The 18,839-nt window shown below is 42.4% G+C and overlaps 1 protein-coding gene across 1 annotated transcript in view; it reads right to left on the bottom strand.

The window, feature by feature from the left end:
• Positions 1–18,839, bottom strand: part of AK5 (adenylate kinase 5) — a 332,878-nt gene that overhangs the window by 44,383 nt on the left and 269,656 nt on the right. Inside the window, exon 10 of the mRNA XM_075557438.1 lies at positions 13,457–13,501. Coding sequence (XP_075413553.1) covers positions 13,457–13,501 — 45 coding nt within the window. The remainder of the gene's footprint in view (positions 1–13,456; positions 13,502–18,839) is intronic.

The following is an 18,839-nucleotide window of genomic DNA, read 5'->3' as shown; positions in this document are numbered from 1 at the left end:
CCTGTAAAGAGTTAACAGTCCCGGAAACCCACAGGAGCAGTTCTACCCTGTCTTACAGGTTCACTATGAGTCGGAATCAACTTGATGGCTCTGAGTTTGGAAGCAACACTTCAGGGAGGGAAAAGATTAAAAAAAAATCATCCAAACCTTTATTCTCAACCTCAGATGTAATTTTAAAAATGTGGTTTCACCTCGGACCACAGGTACTATGTTGTAAAAAGGGCAAATACAGTGAACCCCCACCTCATAGCTCAGTGTGTCATTTCCCTCAGACCCCCGGCACACTGCCACAGGAGGGAGGTGAGACTGGAGGGGAGTGGAGACCAGCGGAACCTAACTCCGATTTCACCTGGGCATTCTTTTGGGCTCTGGTGTTCTTTTGAGACAGGCTTGAAGCCGTCTGCACCACGCTAGCCAGCCTGCTTAGGTCACCTTTTCCAGTCTGCCTTTTGTTGACCCCAGCAGTCTTCCCTTTTGCTTGAAAAACAAACTATTCCTATTGTTGAGAATACACACAGAGGCACAGACACCAATTAGACATTTCGTACACATACAATTTGGCGACACAGATTACATTGTGTCACCAGGCTCTTTTTGTGAGAGACTTTAGGTCAAGTCCGTGAGTGACTGCGAATTCTGGGCTCAGAAGGAAAGCCCAAAGAAAGAAAACTGCCAGGTAGGAATTAATTAGCAGAACCCCAAATACAAACCCAGGCATACATGTAAATTTCTAATATGCTTTTAGTTTTCAACAGTGATGGCAAGAGAAGGCTATAATGTTCCTTGCTGACATTTCATTGTATCTTGTTAACTGCAGCACAGAACCGAAATTAAGCATGAAGGCTAATAATATAGCATTCATTTGACCAGCATCGGTTGGGCCACTAGACAGGTCAGACACTGAAAGCACAGGACAAACAAGCTCAGAGGTTTGGTCTTTTGCACCAGAGAAGTCACAGTCTGATGGGGAGGACGGTAAAATGAGTGACTGTCCCTTTACAGGGTGTGGTAGGACCAAGAGTGGAGGCTGTATCCACCCCATTACAGGAGCCACGGGAAGGGCTCCTCAGGCAGGGGAGGGTGATTAGAACCTCTTGCATGCACAGAGAAATGTGGGAGAGCCTAAGACTGAGCTGTTTGGAAACCGTGGATGGTGCAAAAGGCTTGGTTGCAAACACAAAGGTCGGGGGATGGTTGGAGTCCACCAAAAAGCCCCTTGGAAGATAGGCCTGGGGCTTCCATCTGAAAAATCATTTCGGGATCACTTTATGGGGCACCATTCCGTTCTGACACTCTCAGGGGTGCTGTGAGTCAGATGACGGCAGCTAATCATTTTTACACTGACTATTCATTTCCTCCTCATTTATTGACTTCCCACTGCTGAGCCAACTATCTACTAGCACAGTTGATTTTTAAAAGCTCAAAAGTGGTTGTGTAACTGTCATATCATTTGATGGCCCTCTTCTTTTTAGCAACATGGGACGCCATTGAGAACACTGAACGCCATGCTCCTCCCAAGACTTCCAGCACACCTAGTTTGTCTCCACCTACTTCTCCCAGGTGGAAGCTCACCCAGAGTACAAGAGACAACTTTTGGGGTTACTTTCACGTTGGAAGTCCCACAGAATGTTGCAGAGAATCACAGGTAATCATTCCATAGAACCAATGCTGAGGAGTTTGGGATTTCACCAAAGTGACAGCTCTGTCCACTGTCACATAAAAGGAAGACACCCAGGAGAAAAGACTCCTGTTCCTGGTTACAGGACTGCTGAAGCCATCCAGCGTCTCTAAACGTCACCCTCTTCAATTACAATGAGAGTCAGGACACCAACTGGTTGTGAGGACCAAATGGGTCAGCACATATAACTTGCCTAGACTTGTAACCTGCCCGAGGAACAACTAATAACCTTCCCGATTACGCTATGGCCAATGAGGCAGCAGCTAGTCTTGGTGAGTTTTTTAAAAAAACTTTTATTATTTTAAGGTTAATTTATTCCCAAGCCATGAGTTTTTGCTTCTTCAGTATCTTCTGGGAAATCTTTTCTTTTGTGCAACCCCCTTTTAGGAAGGATGTGTTCCTTTTCAGTGAGGATCATCTCAGTGAGGCAGGGAGAGCTCATGGACGGGTTAATCCAACCAGGAGCTCCGTAAGTCCGGCGGTGCATTCTGGGGGCTTGGTTCACCTGGATGTGCTCAATGACCAGAGAATCCACATCTAAACCCTTAAGTTCAGCATGACTTTCTTTCTGCATTCTGAAGCATGTCAAACATTCAGCACTCTTTTGGGGCTACCGATGCTGGGTCTAACCCCACTGTTTGACCTGGCATACCTACCAATGCCACCATTGTTACGTCGGAAGGGCACACACTCCTTCTGCAGAGTGCCGTCTTTCAAGTATTTGGTGGCTCTCCAGATACGCATGCCTTTGACGGCCTGGGCAGTTTTACGGGTGTTCTTTTTTTTTTTTTAAATCATTTTTTGGGGACTCATAGAATTCTTATCACAATTCATCCATCCATCCATTGTGTCAAGCACATATGTATATTTGTTGCCATCATCAATCTCAAAATATTTGCTTTCTACTTGAGCCCTTAATATTGGCTGCTCATTTCCCCCCTCCCTCCCTACCCTCCTACCACATGAACCCTTTATAATTCATAAATTATTATTATTTTGTCATATGTTACACTGTCTGACGTCTTCCCCGCCCTCTTCTCTGCTGTACATCTCCCAGTGAGGAGGCTATACCTAGATTCTTGTAATTGGCTCCCTCTTTCCACCCCACATTCCCTCCACCCTCCAGGCATCGCCACTCTCACCACTGGTCCTGAAGGAGTCATCTGTCCTGGATTCCCTGTGTTTCCAGTTGCTATCTGCACCAATGGACATCCTCTGGTCTAGCCAGATTTTTAAGGTAGAATTGGGATCATAATAGTGGGGTGGGGGTGGGGAGAGGAAGCATTTAAGAACTAGAGGAAAGTTATATGTTTCATCATTGCTACCCTGCACCCTGACTGGCTCATCTACTCCACACAACTCTTCAGTAAGGGGGTGTCTGGTTGGCTACCGATGGGCTTTGAGTCTCTACTCTGTACTCACCCACATTTACAATGATATGATTTTTTCTTTGATGCTTGATACCTGATCCCTTCAACAGCTCTTGGTCACATAGCCTGGTGTGTTTCTTCCATGTGGGCTTTGTTGCTTCTGAAATAGATGGCCACTCATTTATCTTCAAGCCTTTAAGACCTCAGATGCTATATCTTTTGATAGCCAGGCAACATCAGCTTTCTTCACCACATTTGCTTATGCACACGTTTGTCTTCATTGATCGTATCAGGAAGGTGGGCATCCACTGATATGATTTTTAGTTCTTTGATGTCTGATAACTGGTCCCTTCTATACCTCGTGGTCATACAGGCTGGTGTGCTTTTTCCATGTGGGCTTTGATGCTTCTTAGCTAGATGGCTGCTTGTTTATCTTCAAGCCTTTAAGATCCCAGACGCGATATCTTTTGATTGCTGGGCACCATCAGTTTTCTTCACATTTGCTTATGCGCACATTTTTCTTCAGCAATCGTGTACGGAAGGTGTGCATCCTGGAATGCCAATTTAATAGCACAACGTGCTCTTGCATTGAGTAAGTACTTGATGGACCCGGAGATGCAACCCTCTTGATTTGCAGGATTGTGGGGGGGGGGGGGGTTTCTGGGTCAAGTGAGTAGCAAACCATTTGGCGAGATCATCTCAGGCTGCTACAGGTAGAGGAAGTCTTGGTGATCTTCCAACCTCCTCCTACCTTGACTTTCATGATGTTACAGAGATTAAACAAGACATGTTTATATTGTAGTACTCTTTAGACATCCTTTAAAAATGGGCAGTCTTGTGAGGGCATAAAATATCTCATTTTGCCAATTAAAGTGTCTTTGTTTTAGATACGTTCCAGATGAGATGTGTTTAAAATCTCTTGTATCGCTATGTCTTGAAATTATGTTTCTCTCTCTAAATGAAAACGTGTCTCAAGGCTGATTCATGCAGGCATTTGTGACAGGATGATCCATTCTAGACAAAAGCTGTTTGCTAGCGATCATGAACTGGCTGTGCCCTCGGAATGATCCCCCAGCAATTTGGGCCCATGAGTCACTCGAACCATTCTGCATCTGGGCAAGTCACAGGACCATGCTGTGTTTTAGCAGCTTGTTTTGGGGAACAGACTTTCCCTGACTGGAATCTCAAGAAAGATCTGTGTTAAGACAACATCTCTGTTCCTTCTGCAAAGAAAGCACCGGTTGTTTAGTGAATATGGTGAAATGTCCCAATGACAGTGCCAGTTGAAGGTCACACAGAAGGAATTGACAGAGCTTTGTGAGAGTAGGAACTGTGTTTTCTTGATTAAGGCCTGGTTAATAGTGAGCACTCAAGACGAATGAATGAATAAATTGGGAGCTTCAGGGAGACAGTGTTATATAAGGCATTGAGAAGGAGGAGACTTTGGGTCAGAGAATGAAGTGTCTTTGATTCTAAATCCCCCATGCTCCCTCCCTCGTAAACCATTGACAATTTACAGATGATTATAATTTTGTCATATCTTACACTGACCGGTCTCCCTTTATCCACTTTTCTGTTGTCTATCCCCCTGGGAGGGGGCTATTGGTAGATCACTGTGGTTGGTTCCCACATTCTGTCCCCACCTTCCCTTTACTCTCCTGGTATCTCTACTTGCAGGGGTTGATCTGTCCTGGATTCCCTGGGTTTCCAGCTCTTATCTGTACCAGTATACATGTTCTAATCTAGCCAGATTTATAAGGTTGAATTGGGGTCATAATAGTGGGGGAGAAGAAGCATTAAAGAACTAGAGGAAATGTGTTTTAAAATGTATTGATAGATAAAGGGGTAGGTGATGAAATCAGTATGTTATTAGGTGCAGTTGAGTCAGTTCTGACTCATAGCAAAATATTTAATGACTCAGGAAGCATTAAGAGAAAATGGAAAAAATAAACAGCCACTGTAACAAAAAGAACTAGTCGACAACACACCATGTCAGGAGGTAGCCTATGTGCAGGAACCAGTGGTGCTGAAGGAAGAAGTTCAATCTGCACTGAATGCCTTAGCTAAAAACATGGCTCCAAGGTTTGACGGAATACCCGGCGAAATGTTTCAGAAAGCCGAAGCAGCACTGGAAACACTCTCATCTATGTCAGGACATTTGGGAGAGATCCATATTTGTGTCCATTCCAAAGAAAGGTGACTCAACAGGATGGTCAAACTACAGAATGATACCATACAGAAGTAAACTTTTGCTTGAGATCATCCAAAAACGGGTCTCACAGCACATTGACAGGGAACTACCTAAAGTTCAGGCCCGATCCAGAAGAGGACTTAGAACCAGGGATATAATTGCTGGTATTTGATAAGTCTTGGTCCAGCCCAGAGAGTATCAGAAGCATGTTGGCTTGTGTCTCATTGGCTCTGCAGAGGCATTCGACTGTGTGCGCCGCAACAAACTGTTGACAGCCTTGAGAAGAACGGGAACTCCAGAACAATGTATTGTGCTCATGAGGAACTTGTACATGAATCCAGATGTAGTTGTGCAAACAGCCCAAGGGCATGCTGCATGGTTTAAAATAAGACACGTGTACTTCAGGATTGTATTCGGAGACTATAACTCAATGGGAGTAGAAAGCCTCATCTTTTTACTCCTCTTCTTTAGAGACGACTTGAAAACAGGCTGTATTTTTGTTTGGCTCAGGTTACTTCATAGGCAAACTGTTCTGACTTTGCATACTCTCATCCCTGTTTTCTTGGATTAACACACACACACACACACACACACACACACACACCACACTCTTCCTGGAGGATGAGGGGAATAGCTCTATTGTTGTGCTTTGTTCCCTATGTGCAATGTCCCTTCTTGGAATCCCTCTTTATTTTAGAGGATCACTTCCAAAATTAAGGGGTCCCATTTCTTTTCTGATACTTTCAGGTATCCTCAGCTTCTTCAGGAAGGGGTTGCTGACCACCCAGCTACAGTGGTTTTAAAAGAATCTCTAGGTAACACTCACCTAAAACCACCTTTGTCTGTTAATTCTACATTGTCTTGAATTGGTTCTAAAATTTTTATAAGCTTGAATCCTTAGATGATAAACCCCTTGAGAGACTAGAACTCTAAAAAAGTTTTTTAAAAATCGGTGGTGTTTACTAGGTCAGTGAATGCCTAATTTAGCCACTGCTTGCTCTCCTAGCCTGAATGACACTTACCATCAACTCCAGTCCACACCGCCTTCTTGAAGGATGCTAACACTCTGGACCATCAACCATATGACTTTTTCACTATTTGTTTTATATCTTAATTTTGATTCCTGGCATTCCATGCCAGCAACATAGTCATGGTCTGATTCAGAGGCTGCCTGTGACTTAAGAAAATTCAACAGAAAAGGAGACAAGAAGACTTTATAATAAGGTCTTCATATGCATCTTTCAGGACCCATCCCAAGAAAGATCCTTTTAGAATTGGCTCTTAAAAAATGGCCACGGGCCCTAGTTTAAATTCACAGCTCTGCTTTATTGTGGCTCCAAGACGGGTATTAGATTAATGCAAGACAAGGGAGCCCATTTATCTCTTACCGTAGGTCTCCCTTTACAACAACGGAGCTTGAGGAATATGGGGGACAGAGACTTTATTAAAGCACTCACCACCTTCCATCCCATTCTGTTCCCTCAGTCAAAAGACATTTTGAATGCCCACTAAGTGCCAGGAATCTTGTTAGGTGCAGCATGCAAAAAAAAAAAAAAAAAGGTGTGAGTGTGTGCGTGTGTGTGTTTTCTCTGCCATCTGGAAGATTTAGGAAATTCCACCCTCCCAATAACTGCTAACATTGCTTTGAAGCGAATAGTCAACTGCAGGGATGCCCTGTCTCCCAGAGCAGACTGGCCCAGGAGAGTGTGGGTTGGGCTGAAGCTGGCCAGGGTTCTCACTGTTCAACATTCTCTTCAGTACTCCACAACCGATGTTCGAATGAGCAGCAGTCCCCAATCCGCCCCGGCCAAGCCGGGACCTTCTAGGGACAGCAGGGTGGATTCTACATGGTATTATGGCTACAAAGGTTTTCCATGCATTTGCTACAAGAGTTATCCCAGGCCGGTAACATGTAACTGGAAATTTTAGCTTTGAACCGAGGTAGCTGAGCTTGTGTTGGCAGCTGGGTGTGTGGCAGGCTGTGGTCAGCTGTTTGGAGAAGGCATTCTCCAGGGGACCGGCTCCTAAGAGTCAGCCTCACAGACAGTCTGAGAAAGGCTCCCGCTGGGCCATTGGACACACGTTTTGTTAAAGAAGAAAAAAAAAAGGCTCTAATGGGGAGCTAATAATAATGGATACAGTAATGAAGAAAATGTTCTAAAATGATTGTGAGGAATGCACAACTCTCTGATATGTGCAAGCCACTGAATTGTGTTAATAAAACTGTGGGATGTGACATCTTCCCTGGGAGAGAGACAGCAGAGAAGGGGGGAAGGGAGACTCCGGATAGGGCAAGATATGACAAAATAACGATGTATAAATTACCAAGGGCACATGAGGGAGGGGGGAAAGGGGAGGGAGGGGGAAAAAAAAAGGAGGACCTGATGCAAGGGGCTTAAGTGGAGAGCAAATGCCTTGAGAATGATTGGGGCAGGGAATGTATGGATGTGCTTTATACAATTGATGTATGTATATGTATGGATGGTAATAAGAGTTGTATGAGTCCCTAATAAAATGTAAAAAGTGAAAAAAAAACTGTGGGAATTGTGTTAATAAAACTGTGGGAAAAAACAGTAACTGCTCTATGACAGGCGGGAAGAACTTTTCATCATCTTGACCACCTGGTGGTTAGTTTGGATACACTCATATGTATCCAAACCCAAATCAAGCTCACTGCCATCGAGTGGCCGCAGACTCATAGCCAACTCCACTGGCTTTCTGTGACTATAACTTTACAGGAGTAGAAAGCCTGGTCTTTTGCCTGAAGTGGTTTTGAACTGCCGACCACACAGGTCCCAGCCCAATGGGTAGCCACTACACCACCAGGGGTCCATTAGAAATGTATTAATTGTAGTTAAAAACAAAATAAAACAAACCACTTCTCTTAAATCCTTAGTTCAGAGGTGCCTGGAGCAAAATGGAAGACAGATACCTTGTGAATGTTACATTTTGAAGGGCCCAAATAGTTACAATCTCGCAACCTACTAGCTGTTCCCCTACTTCACTATTAAGGTAACAATTGTTCTCCTAAAGTAAACTGGGCATATCTGACTACCTCAAACGGCTAAGCGGTGGACTATTAGGTTGAGAGGTTGCTGACTCGAACCCAGGTAGGCTTGCTTCTGAGCAGGTTGTGAAAATCCTATGAAGCCGTTCCTCCCTGCTCATATGGAATCACCACGAGCTGGAATCAGCAACTAACAATGACCAACACGCCAACTCGGAAGTTGCCGGTCCGATGCTTCATCAGTCCACCACTGAGTGCCCACGTGAGTGTGTCGCTTTTGCTAATGTCTGATGCTTGTTCTTAGTGAGTTCTGGAGCCTGCAAGTCCAGCTTCAGTGCGTCCGACCTAGAGATGTGATGTGATGCCACAGATCATCTTTCAGCAGGAGACGGTGAACAAATGAGCATTTGCCATTCCTTCAGACATTTAGAGTCCTGGTGGTGCTGTGGGCTAGGCAGTGGACTGCTAACCATAAAGCCAGTGGTTCAAACCCACTAGCTGCTCCCATGGGAGGAAGATGAGGCTGCCTGCGATTTTTGGTCACTATGGGTAGGAATCAATTCAACAGCAATGAGTTGTGATTTTTGATTTTTTAAAATATACATTTAGCATTTGGCGGATAGGCTGAGGGACTTAACCCTTAGCAGATGGTTCAGTTGAATTGATGGTGTTTCAAAAAAAATGTCAACAAATGGATAGGGAAACAATGAGTGTAAGTTCTCCATTCACTTCACCTAAAAAAGCCCCTAATTTTCTTGTGCTCTTTTCTTTGTAGGGCAGTGAGTCACTCTCCTGGATGACTCTGAATTAACTCAGCAACATTCCTTTCTTTAAGGAAAACAAACCTTCTGCCGGGTCACATAGTGACCCGTTTATGTCATTTGAGTATCATGACTTCTTGAGCACAGTAAGCCCTTGATAAGGTTTGTTAATTTGGTTTGGTTCAACAAAGAAAGCGTTGCATTCTAGCTCATTATTTAGATTTTTTTGCAGTGACAAGGCTTGTATAATTAAGTAGCTTCCTTGTCAGCACCTAATGTCCTTCCTCATTTCTCCAACCTTAGAAAGATGCTTTTGAAGAGCATCCCTTTCCCATCCTGAGTGGGCTGGGCTTTGAACACACAGATGCCAGGGCTGGGAGAGGACAAAGGGAGGATTAACGGAGAAAAGGCGGTGGTCATTATGTGTTTGTGTGTAGAGCAGGGGGAATACATCACCCGTTAAGGCAGCCACAAGGCTTGAGAGTCAGATAACAACTTAAATTCTCCAAAGAACCCGCCTAGCTGTTGAACTGCTTCTTTCCACTTCAGAACTGGCATCCAGTGGAGCCTCAGCTGGACTTTCAGAGTCCAGTCGAGTTATTTCGGATGACCTTGATTGTACAGTTCAAAGTTCAGTGTCCACCGTTCAGGGTAGCTTCCCCTGTGCAGGGTACAACTGGTTAATGCATTCAGCTGCCAAGCAGAAGGCGGGAGGGTTCAGTCCACCCAGAGGCAATTCAGGAGAAAGGCTTCGCAATCCACTAGGGGAACCATCAGCCACTGACAGCCAGCCTGCAGCACACCTCTGCTCTAACCCCCAGGGGGACTGGCTCCGGGAGTCAGAGTCCACTGGGCGACAGCAGTTACTGACTCTCCAGTGCTGTTTCTGCGGGGGCTGTTGATATTGGGTGTGTTCCTTCATCTTCCAGCGGGCTCTTGCTTTGGGGTCTCCTGCTGGCACCCCCAAACACTCCTCTCTGCTACCTTGGGCGAGCACACAGGCTCTCCTTTCAGGCATCCCTTGCACCACAGACATAAAGAAACATTCAGAATTCTTCCAAGCCCACGGGAGCCCAAAGAAACAGAGCGTTTCTGTAGAAGTGCCCTTCCCCCACTGACCTCACATCTGCAGGTATTTCCTTTAGAATAGTAAGTGAAGACAAGGCATAAGGGACTTCTTTTCCCTACAAGATCCCCCAAATGTTAAGTCTGGAGTTTCTTTCGACTCCATGCATCTGCTCAAGTCATCAGCCCCTCCCAGCCACTCCCATTCACCTGTGGGCAGTGATTGTCATAGTTGCTCCACAGGCCCAGGGGACTCTTATTTCATGATAGAACTAGGGGTTCTCGTTTGTCGGTGTGTGGATGCGGACACTGATGGTGCAGAAACACAACGGCACCATTAGTGTTACAACTGAGTGTGAATCCAGGCTGTGGCATGAACGGGACTAGTCATTGCATTCTCCTCCTCAGTGCGCGCAGCAAGAGCAATGCGTTAGACCGTTTTCATCCATGAAAACAGTAAAACATAATTCGATCAGTTGTTGACTCTGAGTACGTGTCATTTTAATATTTTATGTGACATGCTGGGAAGTACACAAGGGCGTGTCTGCACAGCCAGGTGTAATGGCTTTCTTGAGGAACAGCACTGGTGTGCATGTGTGACTTGCTGAACTACCGTATATACTCGAGTATAAGCTGACCCAAATATCAGCCAAGGCACCTAATTTTGCCACAAAAATGCATTAAAAATGTGCTAAAAACTTGGCTTATACACGAGTATATATGGTAGTTCTTTTTAACACCATCTCTACCTGAAAGATCATCTAACAAAAACATTTGGTTTTACAGATTTGAGTATTTAGCAAGCATTTTCTTGAAAATAAATCACTTCAAGAAAAATAACTGGCAGCATTTGCTGCAAATGATAAAGTTCACATTCCAAATCCACTTCTCGTCAGTACATTATTCTCTAAAGCCTTGCCTGTAAGGCAGGACGGCAGCAACGCTTGCCAGGCAGTTATGAGAATTAACTAACAATCTCAAGCATTCTATACAGTACCTGGCAGTGTTAAGTGCCAGACGAATGCAGGTTTCCACTACAATTACATCAATTTGAACAACCATGTTTGTTTCTAATGTAGTTTAATATGTGAGTCATTTCCATTAAAAAGTGCTTATCCTGATCTCCAAGTAGATATTCTTAAAAAGTAAATTAATTTATACCTCTGTAATCATGAACGATAACAGAGCTCCAATGTGCTTATGACAGACATTGAAATGTTGAGTTTGAAGCGGAAATCTGATTTCTCTGGTTTTCATTTATGGAAGTCAGTAGGACCACTGATGCAGCAGTTAAAAATGCACAAAGTAGCAAAATAACAGAAAAATACTGCCAAAGCTTAGGACTAAAAATAGTCCATAACAGTGTCATTGCCAAGGTGCACAAGCGTCTCACACACTGAAAGCTAGGACATTGAGAAATGTATTGATTACGATGCCATTACCTTCAGACCTCACCTATAAAGTTAAATATGTTTCTAAATTGAAGTCCTTTTACTAAGGCTTTAGAGAAAAGTGATTCAGATTATGCCATATTTGGGGCCTAGGCAGCTAGTGGAAAATGGAGAATAGAAAAAAGCGACGATAGATCGGCTGATAACAATACAACGAGTGCGGGGTAGAGAAAGAATGAAATGTAGGCAGTAAAAAGTGTAAAATACTGTAGGAGGTTGCAAGTGGGACATAATGAGGGCTCTTTAAGGATCTTTTTACATTTTCAAATAACTTTCCACTGTTAACAATGATTATATCTCAGTCTTGCGCATCTGCCCTGGTTCTTATACTTTGTACGGAGCAGAGTAGATCTGCCTCTGGCTTCCGAGGCTGTAAATCTGTACAGGAACAGAGTCTCATCTTTCTTCTGAGGAGTGGCCGGTAGTCTCAAACTACTGACCTTGCTGTTAGCATCAGGGTGCCTTAGTAGGTGCTCAGGAAATGTTGTGCCATTGCTTAACACGCAACCCTCCTCTAGTTCTTTAAGCCCTCCGCCCCCCCTACTATGATCTCAGTCCTACCTCACAAATCCTGCTATACAGTGGAACCGATGAGAGCTTTCAATATAGGAAGGGGAAGGGAATGGGGAGCAATGATGGCAGAATAATCCCCCTTGAGGGGGACAAATACCAGGCTGGTAGGTGAAGGGATAGAATGGGTGGCAATGTAAGATATGTATAAATAATAATAACAATAGCATAATAAGGGTTTGTGGGGGTAGCACGGTGGCAGAGGGAGAGGGAGAAAAAAAAGCTGATATCAAAGGGCTCAAGAAAGAAAATATTTAGAAATTGTTCATGCCAACAATGATATATATCTGCTTGATAAAATGGATATGTGGATTGTTATATGTAAGAGCCCCCGATAAAAAGATTTAATAATAAAAAAACATGTTCTAAAATTGACTGCGGTAATGGTTGCACAATGCTTCTTAATATGATTGAACTACTGAGTTGTATGATATGTGAATTGTAGTAATGCAACTGTTAAAAAAGATGGGTAGCCTTAGAAACCCTATGGGGCAGCTTTACTATGAATTAGAATGAGTCAGAATCAACTTGAGTATTCTGACCTTGGCTTTTGGATGTTGTGGTCAATAAATGTAAAAGAAATTTAAAAATTATTTTGAAAATGAAATAAAATGTTTAATTCTAAATATTTTATAGGCTACCATTAAGACACCAGTGTGCTTCGATGTGCCATGGAGGCTAGGATAGGATAAAGCCTTTACCTATCATCTTTATGGAATCCAGGATAAGCTTGTTGAATCACACCAGGGGGCTTCAAACAGTTTTTATAAAATAATTATAATTTATAAATTAAAATGATAATTTATTAAGGGATCATGAGGGTGGGAGGTGGGGAAGGGAGGGAAAACAGAGGAGGTGATACCAAGGGCTCAAATAGAAAGTATTTAGAAAATAATGATGGCAATATATATACAAATTTGCTTGATCCAATTGATGTATGGAATGTTATAGGAGCTGTAAGAGCCCTCAATAACATGATTAAAAATTTAAAAAGAGTTCATGGAAAGTGGAATTAAAGATAATGGAACATCTTGCAAACTTTTTGAAGCACCTCATAGTTGAATACATAGTCTCTAATATATTTTGTTTCGGGAGAAGAGAATCATCATTTAAATAGAAATATGTGTTAGATTTCAACATATGGCATCCTCTTACCCAGGGGAGTACAATATAACTTATTATTGTAGACCTACACGCCAGTGTGGGAGGTTCCTGACAGGCACAGGTATTCTATGTGCAAAGATACAAAGTAAAAGAAATTTAAAACTGTATAAATAAGAGCTACGCTGTAGGAGCTTAGGCCACTCCCCCCCCCAAGTTGTTAATATGACAACTGCATTAGAAAACTAGAGGACTTACTCACCAATCATGAAAATAATTTTACACTTCTTCAAATCTTCCAAAAAACCTTTAAAATAAGGATAATTTAAGTTATTGACCACAAATACTGGATCAAACCTTGGTTTTAAGGAGGGGGAGAGAGGAAGAAACGATCACAATGATCGATGTACAACTCGGTGTAGAAATATGAACATACAAATAATTTATAAATGAAAAAATACCTTGGTTTTACTCATGACATTTAAAACTCAAATCTTGTACTTTTATTTGGTGAGAAGTTTGAAGCCAAGTATGTCTTCTCCTAGGTCACACTTGATAGGCAATGCTGACCTTCTTTTCAGACCCAGCTAATATATCTTAATTTAACAGAGACTCTCAATTGTAGGTGGTTAAACTCATAAATCATGAGCCACATTGAATCTCAGAATAAGAAAGCTAAAGTTGTAAAATAGGGTTTTTTCCCCTTTTATTTTCTGCCCCCCCCCCCCACCTGCCTCTTCCTTATTCTTGAGTGTCTTAGTTTGGTGGTGTTTTAAATTTGTTTAAAATTTTTATTTGTTTTTGTTGTTGAGACTATGTCCAACACAACATGCATTAGCAGTGTCTACAGAAACCACTTGGAGACATTGAGGATAGTCTTTGTGTTATGCAGCCATCTTCACCCTCCCCTTCAGAGCGCCTCCTCCTCCATTAACATAAACTCACTGCTCACAAAGGCTCCTTGCTACTCTGTCAATGTCATCCCAGAGAGACAGTTATTAAAAGAGCATCATGCTCCTGGTGTGTGTATGTGTGTGTGTGTGTTTTCTTTTTACTAGTTAATCTAGGACGATTTTAGGAAGGCTTCAGAGGATATTTTTGTTTTAAAGTTTAAAGATGCTTTCAGGGAACTAGTTGCTGGGTTTCATCCAACTTTCATGGAGTGTATGAACACTTGAAATTCTGGGTTTTCCCTGTTACTCCACATTTTAAACCTTGGCTAATCTCTGTAAACATAAGTTAAAATACAGGCACAGAGTCTGGAGGAAAATGTGCTTTCTTAATAATTTCTCTGAGGGGGTTTTAAAAAGTCATGGAAAAAATGGAATTAAAAGATTATAGAATTTCCAAAAAAATTCTTGTAAAGCTCTCTCATATTTACAGCGGAGGATGTTATTTTCTATTTATGCTATTTTCTATTTATAGTAGTCATATAAGATTTCCTTAGAAATAAATGTAAGTTCAATTTAAAGAAAACTATTACAAAGTTAATATGCACTTAGCTGATATATAGAGAGGTAAAGCAAAAATCATGAATGTGCCCTGCTAGGACTGAACTTTGGAAAGCATTGCTTTAAGGCAAAATAAGTCATTTCAGGGATTTTAGTCCATGTATGAAGCCCTCTAGGGTTTGTGGTTTTCTCGACAACCTGTAATTGCCATGTAGTGTATGTAGTGGACCAGAAAGGAGCCGGGTGAAAGGAGCCATGTAGTGTACCAGAAAGGAGACAGGTGAAGGGAGCCATGTAGTGTACCATAAAGGAGCCAGGTGGTGTAGTGGTTAGCATGGGTGGCTAACTGCAAGGTCAGCAGTTTGAAACCAGCAGCCACTCTTCAGGAGAAAGCTGAAGCTTTCTACTCCCATCCAGTGCATAACCCACAGGGGCAGTTCTACTTTGTTGCACAGGGTTGCCATGAGCTGAATTCACTATTGCATGAGTCTGGCTTGCTTTGCCTTTGTATGGACTAAGAAGTCCTCAGACTATAGTTTCATTCCTGTTGTCTTTTTAATTGGTTTCACCTGGATAAGTGACTTCTCTTTTTTAGACTTTGGTTTCTCCATCTGTGAGGTGAAGCATCTGGATCTGATACATTTAAAGATCTCTGATTCTGTGACTCCATTAAATGGACTGGCCACAAGAGGAAATGGCTTTCTTTGGTCCTTGACAAAAATTGGGACACTGTTATTGTTTCAAGTTCCAGATAAACTCCGAAGGAAACCATAATTCTTAGCTCTGGAGTAAGGGTAGAAGCTGGCTGGAGGGCTGCATTCAGCAAACACCCGGAGCTGGAATAGCTGGACTCAGCATCTCTGTACTCAGGAAATGCCAGTGGTTACAGCCGAAGTGCTCAGCAGGGGCTCCTTATGAACAAACAAGTTTAGAGTCAGGTCCCAGAGAAATGTGAAACAGCAGTCTACCTAAGGCTGTTTCAGACAGGAGCAGAGAATCAGTCCTAACAACGCGAGCATTAACACGCTGAAGCATTTTTGGGATGGGGGAGTAACACAGCTGAAGGCAGTGAAGTTGAGGGTTGGTGTCTCTGGAAGTCACATGAAGAAGTTCTGCTCCAACCTAAGCCACTATGCGGAGTGACAGGATGGTGGAGGGCTTGAGGAGTAGACCCTCATACGTCAAGAACCCCAGAAGACCCCAAATTACCTCCAGGTGGCTTTTTTTCTGAAGGTGGGGCAGGCTGATTCCACAAATAAGAACTATGATGGCTTTCAGAAAGAGAGCTAGGCAGAGGTTAGTGAGAGATTCCAAAGGAGGGATGGTGTGAGGGCATGAAGTGGGTGCATGAGGCCGATAAGAGGTAACACTCAAAGCCACATTTTCAATGGTGTGACGCAGGCCACACAGAATGCCTCTGAGCCTGAATGCTGCCCTTAGCTGGCCAGATGTTACATAAGGTAATTTTGAAAAACTCCTTGTCATTAGCCTCTTCATTAAGGGAGATACTTTGCAAATTGCAGCATAGATTGAATGGACATCAACATATGGTGATCCTGTATGAAAATTTCCCATGATGCTTTGAAGTAAAGATCTGGGAATTCAAGGTGTTTGGTGTTTTCTGGTGGAACCCTGGCCCTGGAGGTGTGACTGCTTACCCTAGACTTTTGAGGTTCTCTGAGGAGAAGAAGGGAGAACTCACAGAGGTGGACAGGGCTGGCTGGAGTCAGGCCCCAAGTTCCGATGCTGGATGGATCTCTAGGTGTTTTTTTGCGTGTGGAATAGCCTGCTTTTGCTCATCCTACAGGTGTGAACCGATTAAAATGGGTGGGTGTGATTATTTGAATGAGGTTGTGGAGACAGTTTCAATTTTCTCTCTTGGTGACAAAAGTGCTTAAACTAATAGGAATGTGACTCACGCTTCATATTTAATGTAGATGATGACTACGTTTGAAGGTTACATTATTGTGATTATTGGTAGAAATCACTGCGGATGAGTGGTGATGGTGGTACATTTATATACAAAGTGTGATATTTTTGCAGAATCCACTAATTGTAGCGTGAAAGGCAACACTCTCCCAGAGAGAAAGAATGAGGCATGAAGTTAGGCTAGGGATAGAAGGGGAAGGAAGGAGAGAGGGAAGAAATTTCTGGAGGTAAACACTTGAGTTTGGTATCTTTGGAACCAAACTGTTTTCACACTGGAGGAAAACAAATAGATGCTCCATTCTCTTTACTGAGTAGCCAACCGTAGTCGGAAAAAGGCTCCATGTTATCTCAACGTGCCCAGCAGATACACTGGTGCCCTGACACGCGGTGTACTTTCACGGGGGTGAGCAACATCCAGTCTACTGTGTAGTCTAGGAAAGTGACCTCAGCTACAAGTTTATTTAGTTTTTTTGTATACTTATATCTTATTTAAATTTTTAATGACAGTTCCTTAAAAAGTTAGCGATTGTTCTTTTATACATTGCTCTGATTATTAATTAAGTTTAAAGAGCGTTTTTAATGCCATGGGAACATTCTTATAATATGTACCAAAATTTGGGAAAAACTATTTAAAGAACCATGGTGGTCTAAAGGGTTATGTTAACCACAAGGTCAGCAGTTCAAACCCACCAGCCACTGCTTGGGAGGAAAAATAAGACTTTATGTTCCTATAAAGATAAACAGCCTCGGGAACTCACAGAGGCATTCCATCCTGCCTTATAGGGTCATTATGAGTTGTAACTGATTCGATGACACTGTGTTTGGTTTGACTCATATACACACACACGTTAGCAGGTTTCAGAAAGTGTGTAGAAAATGGAATTTAAAAGATACGAAATATTTTTCAGGAACTTTTTGGAGCCCCTTTGTATTTTCAACAATGTAAAAATAAATAGATAACTCACCGGAGTGAAATACACTAGAATGTTCACCATGACTATTTATAAGTCATAAGGTATTAGCTGACTTTTATTTTCTACTTAAAAAATGTCCAGGAGAATAGGTGTTAATTCTATACACAAGAAAAAAAGGAACCTTTAATAGACAATCAGTCATCCCTAAGAGAGCTGGAACCTGGTTGATTATTTGCACTTCGCTCAGTGAAAGCTAAGTTATGGCTCCTATTTATGTGCCATTGCCCATGAATCATCCTGATGTCACTTGGTGACTGCAATTTCCACCTACTGCTACTGCTATTATCATCGAATGACAATTTATCTATCACTTTATGCTTGTGGATCATTGGGCATAGAGCTGGAGTTACTAAAACAGCCAACTCACTGACTTGTATGAACTCTTAGTCAATGTTAGCAACACCTCGATGAAGCATAGCTTGAACGGTATTTATTGCAGACAGTAAATGTTAGAAAGTACTTATGCCAAAGTACCTATGGCAATCATAAGTCTGGATTTTCATAATCTCGTCTATTCCAGTTATTTGTATAGCTTGTTTTTTCGTTTTGTAGGAATTTTTATATGACAAAATAAAAAAAAAAACCAGCACAACTCTGATATTTCTTCTGAACTAAAAACAATAACAACTCATTGCCATCAAGTTGATTCTGACGCATCGTAATCCTATAAGACAGAGCGAACTGCCCCTTTCAGTTTCTGAGACTTTAAATCTTCGTGGAAGTGGACAGCCTCCTCTTTCTCCCATAGAGCCATTGGTGGCCTCAAATCACTGACCTTGTGGTTAGCGGTTCAGTGGGTAGCCCACTAGTATTCCAGTGGTTTATAAATTCTGCAGAATAGTATGATGAAGTAAACAGTTTTTTTATGTTTCAGTTAATTTGAAGAATGCGGAATCAAAGTTACCATATATACTCATGTATAAGCTGAGTTTCTCAGCACATTTTTAATGCAGTTTTTGTGGTAAATTTAGATGCCTTGGCTGATATTTGAATTGGCTTATACTCAAGTATATCCGGTAAGTAGCTCTTCAAGTAAGACTTCTAGAAGCCTTGCTTTGTGTTTATGTATGGAATCTTTTAAAGGGGGTAGCATGTTAGGTGTCTCCCACACCTATTTGACCAGAGTGCCTTTTCACTGAGCAGCTTGGAAATAATGCCCTGGGGGCACAGCTAAGAACTGCATCCCATAGTAAGATACCACTTGTATTCTTAACATAGACCAAGAAGGGGTAGAAATAAAGAGTTTCCATCTTAATCATATTCCAAGGCTAAGGAGAAAATCCTAGATGTT

The sequence above is a fragment of the Tenrec ecaudatus genome, chromosome 1, assembly GCF_050624435.1.
Source record: "Tenrec ecaudatus isolate mTenEca1 chromosome 1, mTenEca1.hap1, whole genome shotgun sequence".
Taxonomy (NCBI): Eukaryota; Metazoa; Chordata; class Mammalia; order Afrosoricida; family Tenrecidae; genus Tenrec; species Tenrec ecaudatus.
This window is presented reverse-complemented; position numbering and strand designations above follow the sequence as displayed.